This window comes from Salmo trutta, chromosome 14, assembly GCF_901001165.1.
Source record: "Salmo trutta chromosome 14, fSalTru1.1, whole genome shotgun sequence".
NCBI lineage: Eukaryota > Metazoa > Chordata > Actinopteri > Salmoniformes > Salmonidae > Salmo > Salmo trutta.
Window position 1 is genome coordinate 45,130,263 of NC_042970.1, and position 13,318 is coordinate 45,143,580.

The 13,318-nt window shown below is 43.1% G+C and overlaps 1 protein-coding gene across 1 annotated transcript in view; it reads right to left on the reverse strand.

The window, feature by feature from the left end:
• Positions 1 to 13,318, reverse strand: part of LOC115208209 (voltage-dependent calcium channel subunit alpha-2/delta-3) — a 65,798-nt gene that overhangs the window by 49,412 nt on the left and 3,068 nt on the right. Inside the window, exons 3-5 of the mRNA XM_029776070.1 lie at positions 8,473 to 8,589; positions 5,511 to 5,570; positions 1 to 62 (exon numbers count right to left, since the gene is read on the reverse strand). The exon at positions 1 to 62 is cut by the window's left edge and continues 101 nt beyond it. Of these exons, the coding sequence (XP_029631930.1) occupies positions 1 to 62; positions 5,511 to 5,570; positions 8,473 to 8,589 (239 nt within the window). The remainder of the gene's footprint in view (positions 63 to 5,510; positions 5,571 to 8,472; positions 8,590 to 13,318) is intronic.

Sequence of the window (13,318 nt, forward strand, 5' to 3'; positions counted from 1 at the left end):
AGCTCCACGTTGTTGCCCTCCTCATCCACCTCGTTGATCAGCACCGCGTTAAAATACTCATACTGAGGAGAGGGAAATAATCCAGACCGCAATGATAGAGGTAACATTGAGTTAGCATCAGCACCGCGTTGAAACACTCATACTTGGGAGGAATAGACAGTACACCAGTGGAGACTGCTGAGGGGAGGACGGCTCATAGTAACGGCTGGAATGGAGTCTATGGAACGGTGACAGCCACGTGGACGGCAGGTAGCCTAGTGGTTAGAGTGTTGGACTAGTAACTGAAAGGTTGCTGGATCGAATCCCCGAGCTGACAAGGTAAAAATCTGACGTTCTGCCCCTGAATAAGGCAGTTAACCCACTTTTCCTAGGCCGTCATTGAAAATACGTATTTGTTCTTAACTGACTTGCCTAGTTAAATAAAGGTCAAATGAAATATGCTTGATACCATTCAAATGACTCCATTCCTGACAATATTGTGAGTCGTCCTCCCCTCAGCAGCCTCCACTGCAGTACGCATAGGGTTAACAGAATTAACATCCACGTTGTCGATCGGCACTGTGTTGAAGTACTCATACTGGGGAGGAACAGATACAGTGCCTTTGGAAAGTATTCAGGCCCCTTAGAATTTTTCCACATTATGTTGTGTTACAGCCTCATTCTAAAATGGGTTAAATATTTATTTTTCCTCAGTAATCTCCACACAATACCCCATAATGGCAAAGTGAAAACAGGTTTGATAGATCTGATAGAGCTCTAGAGTTCCTCTGTGGAGATGGGAGAAACTTCTAGAAGGACAACCATCTCTGCAGCACTCCACCAATCAGGCCTTTATGGTAGAGTGGCCAGACGGAAGCCGCTCCTCGGTAAAAGGCGCCCACTCGGAGTTTGCCAAACGGCACCTAAAGACTCTCAGACCATGAGAAACAAGCTTCTCTGGTCCGATGAAACCAAGATTTAACATCTCTGGAGAGACCTGAAAATAGCTGTGCAGCGACCACTCCCCATCCAACCTGATAGAGGTTGAGAGGATCTGCTGAGAAGAACGGGAGAAACTCCCCAAATACAGGTGTGCCAAGCTTGTAGCGTCATACCCAAGAAGACTCAAGGCTGTAATCGCTGCCAAAGGTGATTCAACAAAGTACTGAGTAAAGGGTCTGAGTACTTATGTAAATGTGATATTTCAATTTGTTATTTGTAATAAATAAATAAATAAAAAACTGTTTTTGCTTTGTCATTATGGGGTATTGTGTGTAGATTAATGAGGGGGGAAAAAACGATTTAATCAATTTTAGAATAAGGCTGTAACCTAACAAAATGTGGAAAAAGTCAAGGAGTCCGCATACTCTCCGAATGCACTGTATATAGAGTTCAAATCCAATAATCAGACCAGTGCTGCATTGAAGTACTCACACTGACGAACGGAAACAGCAGAGAGTTAACATTCAACTCAACAACCAGTTTCAATAGCCTTGTAGCTATAAAGCCGTACTTTATTTCGCTTGACAACCCAGACCCCCATGAGAAAAACACAAAGGTGTTGCATAAACGGTACATCCTTTTGTGATGAGGTCAAAATACAATAGCGGTGCGTTCGGACTGTGTATTTATACAGTAACTAGAGTCAAGTTCAGCACCTTCTCGGATAGGCTTCAAATGGAGTGGAGGGTACAGTGTAGCAGACTAGCAGCGGTGGTTAGCTCTGCTGCTCGGCACTCTGGACGATGGGGGGTTAAGAGAACAATCAGACTGATCTGAAGTGTAACTCTGCCGTGTGATTGGCCTGTCCTTCACAGGGGACCCGCTAAGAGGAGAGACTCGCTCATTCTTTCTAAGCAGCCCGGCTCTGGCTCTGGCTGTGGACTGACGGGCCCCTGTTTGCCGGCGTGGTGCCGGGGGGAGGGAAGGAGCAGGCGAGAGGGAGGTGTGATGGACTCCACGGCGTACTCCGGGAAGGCCACGCCGGCATCACCATAAAGCAGGGCCTGACAGCTCATATCACGCCTGAGCGCCCCTCTGACTGGCCGAGGCGGGAGGAAGGGAGGAGGAGGGAGGAGGAGAGAAATGTGCACGCTCAGCAGAAGTGATAGTGCTGTGGAGAACGAGGGCCGTTAACCATCAGGGTTATTACTGTGGTGCGGAGCAGGAGTAGAGCAGGGCCAGGCTGGGCAGGGGACACTGCGGCTCCACGCCCGAGACGCTCCACTGACTCTTCATGTAGGTTACTGTACACCACTGCATTGAGATTGGGCCTACAGGCTTAGAAAAAGAGGCCCTATCTAGAACCTAAAAGGGGTTCTTTGGTTGTACCCGTAGGAGAACCCTTTGAAGAATTGTTTCTCCACAGAGGGTTTCGACATGGAACCCAAAAGGGTTCTACTTTGAACCACAAAAGGATTCTACCTGGAACCATAAAGGGTTCTCCTGATTTCTAAGAGTGTACTGTACCAGGGCTGGCAGCATAGGCAGGCATTGGTGGGTCTAATCCCCCTTTCACATAAATACGCAACCCTGATTTTTCACAATGTCCTTTCCAGTACAGTTCCACGCAGCAACTATGGATGGATACGTAACCGGGCCAGGCACAGTACAGCTTGGCATGGCTTGGCTTGCCTCAGTAGTGTATAAAGGGTTTAACTGGTCTAAACCCGGGCTGACTCGGCTCATGTGTTCCCTTCCTTAGTCGACCCCATCTTGGAGGTCAATGTATGGCCTATGAGAGTGTCTCAAGTCTCTTCAAGGAGACCCCGTGACCATTTGATCCTCAGACTGAAGGTAGGCACCCAGAATTACTGAGACTACTCTGCAATAGTAACAGACTTCCCACAACGTTTTCAAAAAATACTGTCTGTAGAAAAAGACTGTAGATTAATAAATGTAATGATTTATACAGGCCCATGTTCTAGTATTATTTCCCAGCTATAAGCAATCCCTCTGAGTACACTGTGGTTGAATCAACGTTGTTTGCACATCATTGCAATGAAGTTACGTTGAACCAACGTGGAATAGACTTGACTTGACGTCTGTGCCCAGTGGAATGTAACTTTTTTTAGATTTTTTTTAAAGTCTTAATGTAAAGCAAATATACTGTAGCCTATATGCAGCCTACTTTATCGAGTGGAAATTCAAACAGACGAAAACGAGGCTACATAAAAACCAGCGTTAAGGATATTAGATCATTCTATAACATCAAACTCTGTGACGCATCATTTCATCAACCTATTGCCGTTTTCTGACACCATGCATTTTTCACGCACCATTTCCCGAATTCACTATTGTCTCGTTTTAAGAGGGTGTAGTGTTTTACATTGACCCGTGTTAGGCTATACAGGCAGGGTTTAAGGGCGCGCAGGTGACAACATGGTCTACCGCAAGGTGAACTCTCCGCTCAGTAGCCCCTAGGCTATCGATAACAGATCCCACAAAATAATAATGTATTTTTACTGTTGTGGCATTTTATGCTAGATGTCTCTCTGCAGTGTAGGTTTAATTGTTGAATAGGAGATACGTGTTTTGTAAGCAGTAGACGTTTATGAGGCTTTAAAATAGTCTGGCTACTTTTGCTGATAATAAATATACATCAGACCTTTTTTGCAGTTCAAATCAGGCTATGCTTTGAAGAAAAAAAATCTGGTTTAGCCTACTCTAGATCTTTTAGATCAACGATTAGCAATGCTGAAAATCTTTTACGACAGTTTACTAGAGAGACGTGGAGCTGCGGAGTAGCCTATACCCTAGATATTTACAATGAAGAATAGGGGTTAGGATTTTTACAATGAACATGCGGGCATGAAGTTGCCGCAAGTTCACTGTAAAATAAGTAGGCTGAATAGAGCCTAAAGGAAATAACGAAATACATGTTTTGACGTAATAATAACCACGTGAGAGATCGATGCACGTTATTCGGCAATAGGTCGTATCTCATAAAGCGTTAACAAAGGGATGAATTTGGTCACCGTTTCAAATAATTCCAAACAATGCCTATCTAAAATAGTAGCCCTGTTAAGTACGCACTAAAATAATCAGTAACAGCCTTCAAAACGGTGAAAATGTGTTACAAAGCTTGTGTAAGCATGTGTAGCTTATTGTAAACGTGTAGGCCTATACTGTAAATGCAGCATATGTGTAGCCTACTGCAGAACTAAATATAACACCCATAAAAAAACAGGAAACCATTTTCTCAATGACAATATGCTATTAAATCATAAAACAATACAATAATGTTATGTACATACATATATCACCAGAGCAATGAACATACATAATCATCTGGACACATTTAAACCGAGTGTTATCCCCAAACTGGAATAAGTGCAGAGTAATGAAAAAGAATAACATTGAAATATGGAGAAGGAAATGTGGTCTTATAATGGTAATAATGACCTTCTCGACCTTCTTCCAATGCGTTCATATAATCACCAGCGTAACAAACCCTGCAAACCATGGGGTGATCACAAAGTATTCATAACGCAAATGCGTCTATTAACTGGGAAGTGTGGCGCCATTATTTTAAAGTGTTTTTGTTGCCCGAGTGAGTTTCTAATCTTCAGGAGGAAATGTGGAACAATTCACTGTGCATACGAGTTGCATTAATCTTTGTCTACTGGGAAGAGGGAGAAAGGGGGGGATAGAGAGACAGAGGGAGGGAGGCAGGGTCCTGTACATTCTCAGTGTTACAGAATGACTGCAATCCCACCGCATAGGAAGAGGAAGCTCACTGCGCCAAGGAAAAGGGAAAAAGAAGCCAGCGATAACAGCTGTAATGTCCTTTAAAGAGCACAATGGCCTGTGCTGAGCTGTACAATACACCTGCATGGGAAGTTGGAAACCACACCTGGACAGATGCCGCAGCACACACCATGGGAATATTACACTCTCTCAAATTCCAGAAATGCATGCGTATGTATGCATGTAGGAACATTTCCTGTATGAAGTGAACATATCCCAAAGACACGGCTGATTGTCGTAGCATGACATCCAATAATTTGTTTGTGCTGCATTACGTCTCACACCAGTGTACAATTTATATCACTGTGCTTCGTTAGAAGACACAATAAATAAACGTTCCTTGAGTGTGAAATTGCATTTTGGACTTGTCAAAAGAAGAAGTACCCCATTATTGCTAATGGTGCAGTTACAGAACATTCTGCTATAATATGAGTCCATTGTGGTTCGTCGGTGGGCGCTGAACTTGAATACACTTGGCTTGTGTTTTTCCCAACAGCAGTTCACTGGAACTGTCGCCCCCTCCCTCTTCAACAGTGGTCAGTCACAGGCTTCTTATAAATGATGATTACGCCTTCAAATAATCCGTGAGTTATGACAGCCGCACTTTGGTATGGCGTCCGTCAACGTATGCAGTGTTTGCTGATTTAAAAAGGCATCGTTTATCATCACTGTGACAGGGTATTAATGCGGATGACTATCAATGCCAGCAGACACTGTACTGTCCTTAACCCCTTCTCTCACCTTGTTAAAAGTTGCACCGCCCCCCCTCCCATCCGTCTTACCTGCAGCTCTGGGTCCTCCTCGTGCTGTAGATGGGCCTCCTCTGCTGCCTCCACCAGCCGCTGAAGGAGGGAGAAAAGGGAGAGATAGGGGAGGGGAGGGGTGGCGACAAGGGGAGGAGCACAGAGGGGAAGCATAAGCACACCAGCACAACTCAAAGTCATCACCCATGACCAAGAGTTATTTGACACCCGACAATGTCACACCGTCTCAGTAGCTTCTAGTTCCAGCCAGCCTTCTGCAGGGAGACATTACATCTGCTGTAACAGAGGGCCAGAGAGCTGAGGGCTAAGGAATGGCCCTGACTGCCTGCCTGGCTGCCTGCCTGCCTGGCTGTTTGGAGCACAGAGACATAAGCCTGCTCTACAGTACTCCTCTTGCAGCTCTGGGAAGGGGACAGCCCAAGCCAGTCTCGGACATAAAGAAGGGACCAACATAATGTCTAGTCCAGTCTCCCTTCCATGTCTTGCACTATTCTATATATTTTCCCACATTTAGATATTTCTGAAAACTAATGGCTAGACAATTTGCTGTGTTGCATTACTTTTCACATCAGTGTCCGATTTACATTTATGCTTCGTGACACCTTAGAAGGCAAACCAACGTTCCTTGAGTGTGAAATTGCATTCAGGACTTGTCATAAGGTGAATTACCCCATTATTGCTAATGGTGCAGTTACAGTATATTGTGATATTATATGAGGCCATTGTGGTGTGTCAGTGGACGCTGACCATGGTGCTGAATTTACAGTTGTGTTTTTCCTAATAGCGGTTTAACCCGAAACTGTCGCCACTCCCTCGTCAACAGGCTATATGAATGATTATAGCGATATGTTGATGTTATTGAGTGATGCTCATGCTCTTTGGTCGATGGATACATTCTTAATCCACTTCAAACGATATTCCCGATTCTACCCTCCCAGGATAGAGTTTCTTCAACACAGTTATATCAATAACCTGCCTCAAACGAAAGACGCCCTTGCTGCTGGAAACAACGTGAAAATCGTAGCAATGGGCCTATATTCTGTAAAATTGTTCTGTGATAAGATTTGCCCATTCACATAGGCCACTGTAGGCCTATAGGTCTATATTTCTGCCTCGAAAGGCACCCACGGAAATACGTGCGTTCAGTGAGATGCTTGATTGGCATATGGCCCAGCGTAGAACCGGATCCCATAACACGCAGAAACCTTATATAGCCTCCTTGAAATGTGCTTGCCTGCGTGAGAAAATGCCGGCTGAACACCACAGTCACAGTGGCGGTTCTGGACCATTTCAACTGGGGCCAGTTGTACTGTTAGAGGGGCCAGTTACATTAGACGTTATTGTTGTCATATCGTTTTCTTCACTGCATTGCAGGCATTAGCAGGCAAAAGACCATGTTCATAATCATCATCGTTGCCACTGTCTAATAACGGATGTAAAAAAAAGAACGATAGCAAAAATTTGTTATGTAAAAATTATTTCATACTCCACATTTAGGGGGGCCACAAGGGGGTCCAAAATTGTTGTCACAGGGGCACTGTGCCCCCCCCCTCCCCCAGAACCGCTAGTGCACAGTCATCGTTGTGGTTCTGGAACAGGTCATTAATAACTGTCCAGCACATCAAAATAGCTGCAACGCAAACAGAAAATGGCGGCATTGCATGGCGTAAACACTTTTGTGACAGTTAAACTTAATTTATTTCATACCGTTGCGTTTCAATCTTAGATGGTGTCGTCAGCAATACAGACATAATGAAATAAATAGGAAACCTCAAGCCGCTAAAGGTAAACAGATTTTTCTCCAGGGCTAGGCTATATTTTTTTGTGTGCAAATGACAAGATGCCAACATATGCTATTGGGTGGTCTTTCAAACCATATCAAATTAGTCTTACTGCCTAAAGGCAATTTCAAAACAGGTATCCTACCTCTTAAATCAAATATGCACGGCTCGCAAGGACTAGGTCAATATCATAAAGACAAATGACATCGTAATTGTTTAATTTTCATTTCGAATAGGCTACGCCACGACGCCGGTATAATGTGTCGGTTAGTGACCATTGGAATTTCTCTAACTGGATATAACATCTCGACTGCTGCCAATTTTTTTTTCACATTATAAAAAATATATTTGTATCATTTTCATCCGACGAATATAGGCCTCCTATACATTTTAAATAGACCTAGGCAATTTAGTAGCCTGGGCTACGTTCAAATAATGAATTTGTTTACACAGAAAGCATTAGTCCAATTTGCAGCACTGTAACACATAGATTGAAATTCTGCCTAATAAAATAGGCCTAGAGAATGATAAAGGCAATGGGCACACAATGTAGAATTACAACCATGCAAGCAATACAGCCCGGCGCGGGGAAATCTGGCTGTTAGAGATAAACGCTATCATCTCACACCACTCAACTGGGGTTAACTATTAAAATAGGCTACTTGCACCTCTCCTCTCAAGCCCAATATACATTTCCAACGGCTATATATCTGTCTCAGGAGAATGTCTTGTAGTAAATAGCATACCGCCGCTGGATAAAATGCAACACTAGTGTAATTTAAACCCGTGTTATGAATAGAAATACCCACAAAGCAGAAAGTGTGAGGAGGAAAAACGAAAAATACATTTCTGACCACTGAAATATGCTTACAACTGGTTATAACAGCTTCATGATCACGGATAGGCCTGTAACGAAAAAAAATGCCAACGATGCAAAACGTGATAATAATGAGAATAATAATAACAAGACATCTAGATAATGTGTTGATCATTTTATGTAGCCTAAATCTAGATATTTTCTTAACCTGCTTGCGGTGCATGTCTGCAGCTGAGGCTGAGAAATAACAGAAAGTTTGATATTATTCTGAATTACGTTTAAGTCTCCTACTGTCAGTAGTCTACATTGGGCCTACTTCCGGAAAACACCGCATAGAGCACGTGGATGGTAGATTAAAGAACAGATATGCGACGGTACATACCCGCATGGCCTCCTTTTTCATCCGGAACATTTCCTCCATCTTCTTTGCTAGAGTTTTGACCACTTTCATGCCATCAATTTCTTCCACTCGGACGGACTTTTCAAATTCTTTATATTTCTGTAAATGGCAGAGAGAGAAAAAAAATACATGTTTTAACGCGCTAATATTTTGATACTGAACGAATAATCGTCTTATGTTTGTGCACAGTTTACATACATATTACAAACGGAGGATTCTAAGCTATGTCATTTATTTCACTGATTGATGTGAACAAAATGTGAACATGTTACAATAAATCATGTGCACATAAGTCATGTGCACAGGATACGGGGCGGCAGGTAGCCTAGTGGTTAGAGCGTTGGGCCAGTAACCGTCTGTCGTTCTGCCCCTGAACAAGGCAGTTATTTCTAGGCCGTCATTGAAAATAAGAATTGGTTCTTAACTGACTTGCCTAGGTACAATTAAGGGTGTCAATGGTAAAACGGTTCAGTGTGTGAGAATCACAAGTACATTTAGAACATACATCTCATGTCAATGGGTTTTATTGGGGGGGGGGGGGGGGGGGCAATGTGCCCTTTGTTTTAGTAACGTGAGCTGAGCCTTTGTGCTGTTCCGTGCACACACACACACAAACACACACTTCACATCTGATGAAGAAAAAGCCTTCCCACTGGGCACAAACCGGTTTAAGGAACGTTGTTTCCACATCATTTCAATGAAATTACATTAAACCAACGTGGAATAGACGTTGAATTGACGTCTGTGTCCAGTGGGGTCCCACGTCTCAGAGAGTGGCTTGCAAGACCCAGTCTCAGATGATTGGCTGATAAGATGTATCCTGTTTCATTGAATTGATTGATAGGTTATCTTGTCTCAGTAATTGGTTGACAAGCTGTGGCTCTGGCTCTGATTGGCTGCTGGGTGGCCTGGGAGTGAAGGCCATGCACGGTTGGAGGGTAATTGAAATGAAGTCAAAGCACAGGAGAAAGATAATAACATGTCAGGCTTGGGAGGTCCTGGATAATGAACTAGACTTCACACAATGCTGAGTCTGCAGGATGCACTGCACCTGCACTGGGACAGAACAAAGCCCAACAGAACACACAAAGAGAATAGAGCAGAACATTTAAAAAAGGTACACACACAAAATAATAATCACAGTATAACCTGCACGTCTCTCACGTCCCTCACACACACACACACACGCGCGAACACACACACACACACACACACACACACACACACACACACACACACACACACACACACACACACACACACACACACACACACACACACACACACACACACACACACACACACACATATATATATACATACCAAAGATACACATTCAAAGAAAGAAACACAATACACACACACACACAAATCCCAGTACATGAGGCAACAAATTACCCAGGGAAGGAAGAGTGTGTGCAGGCAGTGGAGCAAAACAGTTCATTTCACGCCTGTCCTCCCTACCTCAGCACCCCCACCCACCCCCCCAGTCATCAGGGAGAGGTTAAACCTCATCCATCAATAGAACTGAGTATGATTATTGATTAAGGTAATGACTGATGTGTAGATGAGGCCTGAATGAACCCAAGCCTGAGGAGTCAACACACACACACACACACACGCACACACACACACACGCACACACACGCACCACAGTGTCTCCATTCTGTGTGTATAGTCCTGTTCTGTTGCCCATACAGCAGCTCAGCCCTGTGTGGAAAAATGCTAATACCCCATAAAGCACCCAATGATCATCCTTAACGATCAGCCCTAACCATCGAGACGTTTCTCTCTCTCTCCACCTCCCTCACTGGCTGCTAAGAGAGGAAGAAGCCTGCTGATTGGACGTAAGGTGTTCTGAACCAGTCACGCTTCCGTGAACCAGAACATGAGGAAAGTGCTTACATACGCAGATCGGGGAAACAACTGCCCGGGGACATTTGACTTCAGAGTGTTCTGTTTTCACACAAGTCAACAGAGAAACAGCTGTGGATGTTACGCAGTTAAAATAGTAGGGAAATGTTGGGTGTATTTTTTATAGATTTTTTTATCTCGGAAGCACACGCTCATCCAACACACACACACACACACGCACGCACGCACGCACGCACGCACACACACACACACACACACACACACACACACACACACACACACACACACACACCACCCGTATCTTGCTACAGAAGTGTGTACATTGCTAGCGCTAGCCGTGTTAATGGTAATAGAATTGCAGCAGCAGCCTGGTGCTGAGCTGAGCTCCTCCTTATCACACACATGCAGTGAGGCTGATGAACAGAGTTGGATGGGGATATTTATCTCCTCGCATTTATCACCACTGAGTTCACACACAATCACACACAATCACACAACATATCACACCAGCAGGATACAGTAAGCACTGTGTGAATGTAACAGATCAGGGTCGTATTAACGAGAAACCAAAATGGAAGAAAACGGACTGAAACAGGGAGGCACTACCTGGTCTTGTCCAATAAGATAACTGTCATTTCCATTGCAAAACGTTTTCCATTGCAAAACTGTTTGCTACGGTTTATTACGGTGTGCAATAATGAATACGACCCATGTTTTCGTCTCTCTCCTGTCATCCACTATTTCTGGCTTCAAACCAACTCCTTTTTAAACCCCTGCAGGTCTGGAATAATAGAATTACAACTCATTTCACAGTTTAATTAATAGCGCAATTGATAGTAATTGAGCATAAAAATCCGTAGGAATAAAATGATTATCTACATCCAGGTGTTCCAATTCGATCTGTCTGCGTACTTAACTCAGACTTTCTGATAAAGTGTACTCATTAATGCCCAGTTCTAATCCTGTGTGTATACTACAGTATTCAGTGCCTTCAGAAAGTATTCACATCTCTTTACTTTTCCCACATTTTGTTGTGTTACAGCCTGAATTTAAAATAGATTCAATTGAGATTTTGTGTCACACAATACCCTATATTGTCAAAGTGGAATTTTGTTTGTAGAAAAATGTAGAAATGAATAAAAAAGTGTAAACCTGAAATCTCTTAAGTGAATAAGTATTCAACACCTTTGTTATGGCAAGTCTAAATAAGTACAGGAGTAAAAAAAGGGCTTAACAAGTCACATGGACTCCTTCCATGTTCAATAATAGTAGTTAATATGATTTTTGAATAACTACCCCGTCTCTGTACCACATACAATTATCTGTAAGATCCCTCAATCGAGTAGTGAATTTCAAGCACAGATTCAATCACAAAGACCAGGGAGGTTTTTCAAAGCCTCGCAAAGAAGGTCACCAATTGGTAGATGTGTAAAAAAAAAACATGCAGATGCTGAATATCCCTTCGAACATGGTGAAGTTTTTAGTTAGGCATTGGATGGTGTATCGATACACCCAGTCACTACAAAGATACAGCAGTCCTTCCGAACTCAGCTGCAGGAGAGGAATGACACTGCTCAGGGATTTCACCAGTGGCGGCTCGCCCATTAGGGCGTTAGGGGCCCCACTTGTGATTGGTCAACAAAAAAAAGAAGTTTAAAACTTGTGATTAGTCAAAATAAATACACAATATTTTCATACAAAAATGTAGATTATATAATTAATGGATTATGTTTTAAATTCTCAATAAAAATGGGGAGAAATGTGTAAATTTTCCTGTTTCAAAAATATATTGCTCAAAACAAGCTGTGTGCGTACAGGCCGTGCGAACATTGCTTGGATTGTGTTGACAGCTATTTGCTATGAAGGGGAACTGCCCCAATGAAATCGCAGGATTTCATATCGCAGGATTTCATAGCATGAATCACAGGATTTCAAATCGCAGGATTTCATAGCATGAATTATAGCAGCAGCAAATAAATGGACCGTCCTGGGGCGCTCAAATGTGCATTCAGTCAGATCTTCTGGGTCTGCTCTAGTCTCCTCCCACTGAGTCTCTCGCGCCAGATTACTTACTTCCGCACCTGACTAGATCTGCTCTATCAGGTACAAGTTGTAATTCACTTGTAAATAAATAATCCTAACAGTCATGGGAGCCTGGGACCTGATAAACTGGACAACTACATCCAGCAAGAGTGGAAGGATAGAGGGATATACAAGCTAGAACCTTCTCATTGCAGATCTGGTGGGACAAAAAAGCATGACCAATTTTATTGTTCCCCCCGATGTTGTTTGTCAGGTTCTACTGTAGGTGACAGGGCGACATGTGTGGACTAAAACAGCATAAAACCGGTGTGTTACAAAGCATGATCAAATGAATTAGCCAGCTACAGTAATTTTGAGAAACATTGAGAAATAGTTTGGTCAATTTTTGGGGGTAAAATGAATCAGTTATCTACCTTTATTAAGCAGCTAGCTAGCTATAGGTAGCTGTTAGCTTGCTTGTTAGTTCCCATGCCAATTTCAAGTCTTTCTAAACTCATATCTGACTAACTCGGAAATATGAAGTTATTTCAGAAGGAACGTTAACTGGCTAGCGCATCATGCTTTGTGACATTATGTTAGCTATCTATCCCCTTTTTAGATCATGTGTTTTCACTTATTGCATCTGCGTTCTTATTGCGTTATCCCTGGTGCACTCGTTCATTCGTGAACTGGCTGCTCTAATCTGTTCAAAACAGTGGCAGCATGTGCAGCAGCGGTCATTGGGTTTTTGACATGCAAAAGGGAAAGAGGTGTACTTGTGCTGTTGTTCAAATGCTCAGATTGCTTCATTTATCTTCTCAAAGAAACTACCGGTAGTTCAAAAACTTGGCATCATATTACTGTCACGCTGCTTGGTCGACAACTCCAACCATCTGGCGCCCTGGGTATTCAGCCAATCCATTTTAAAACA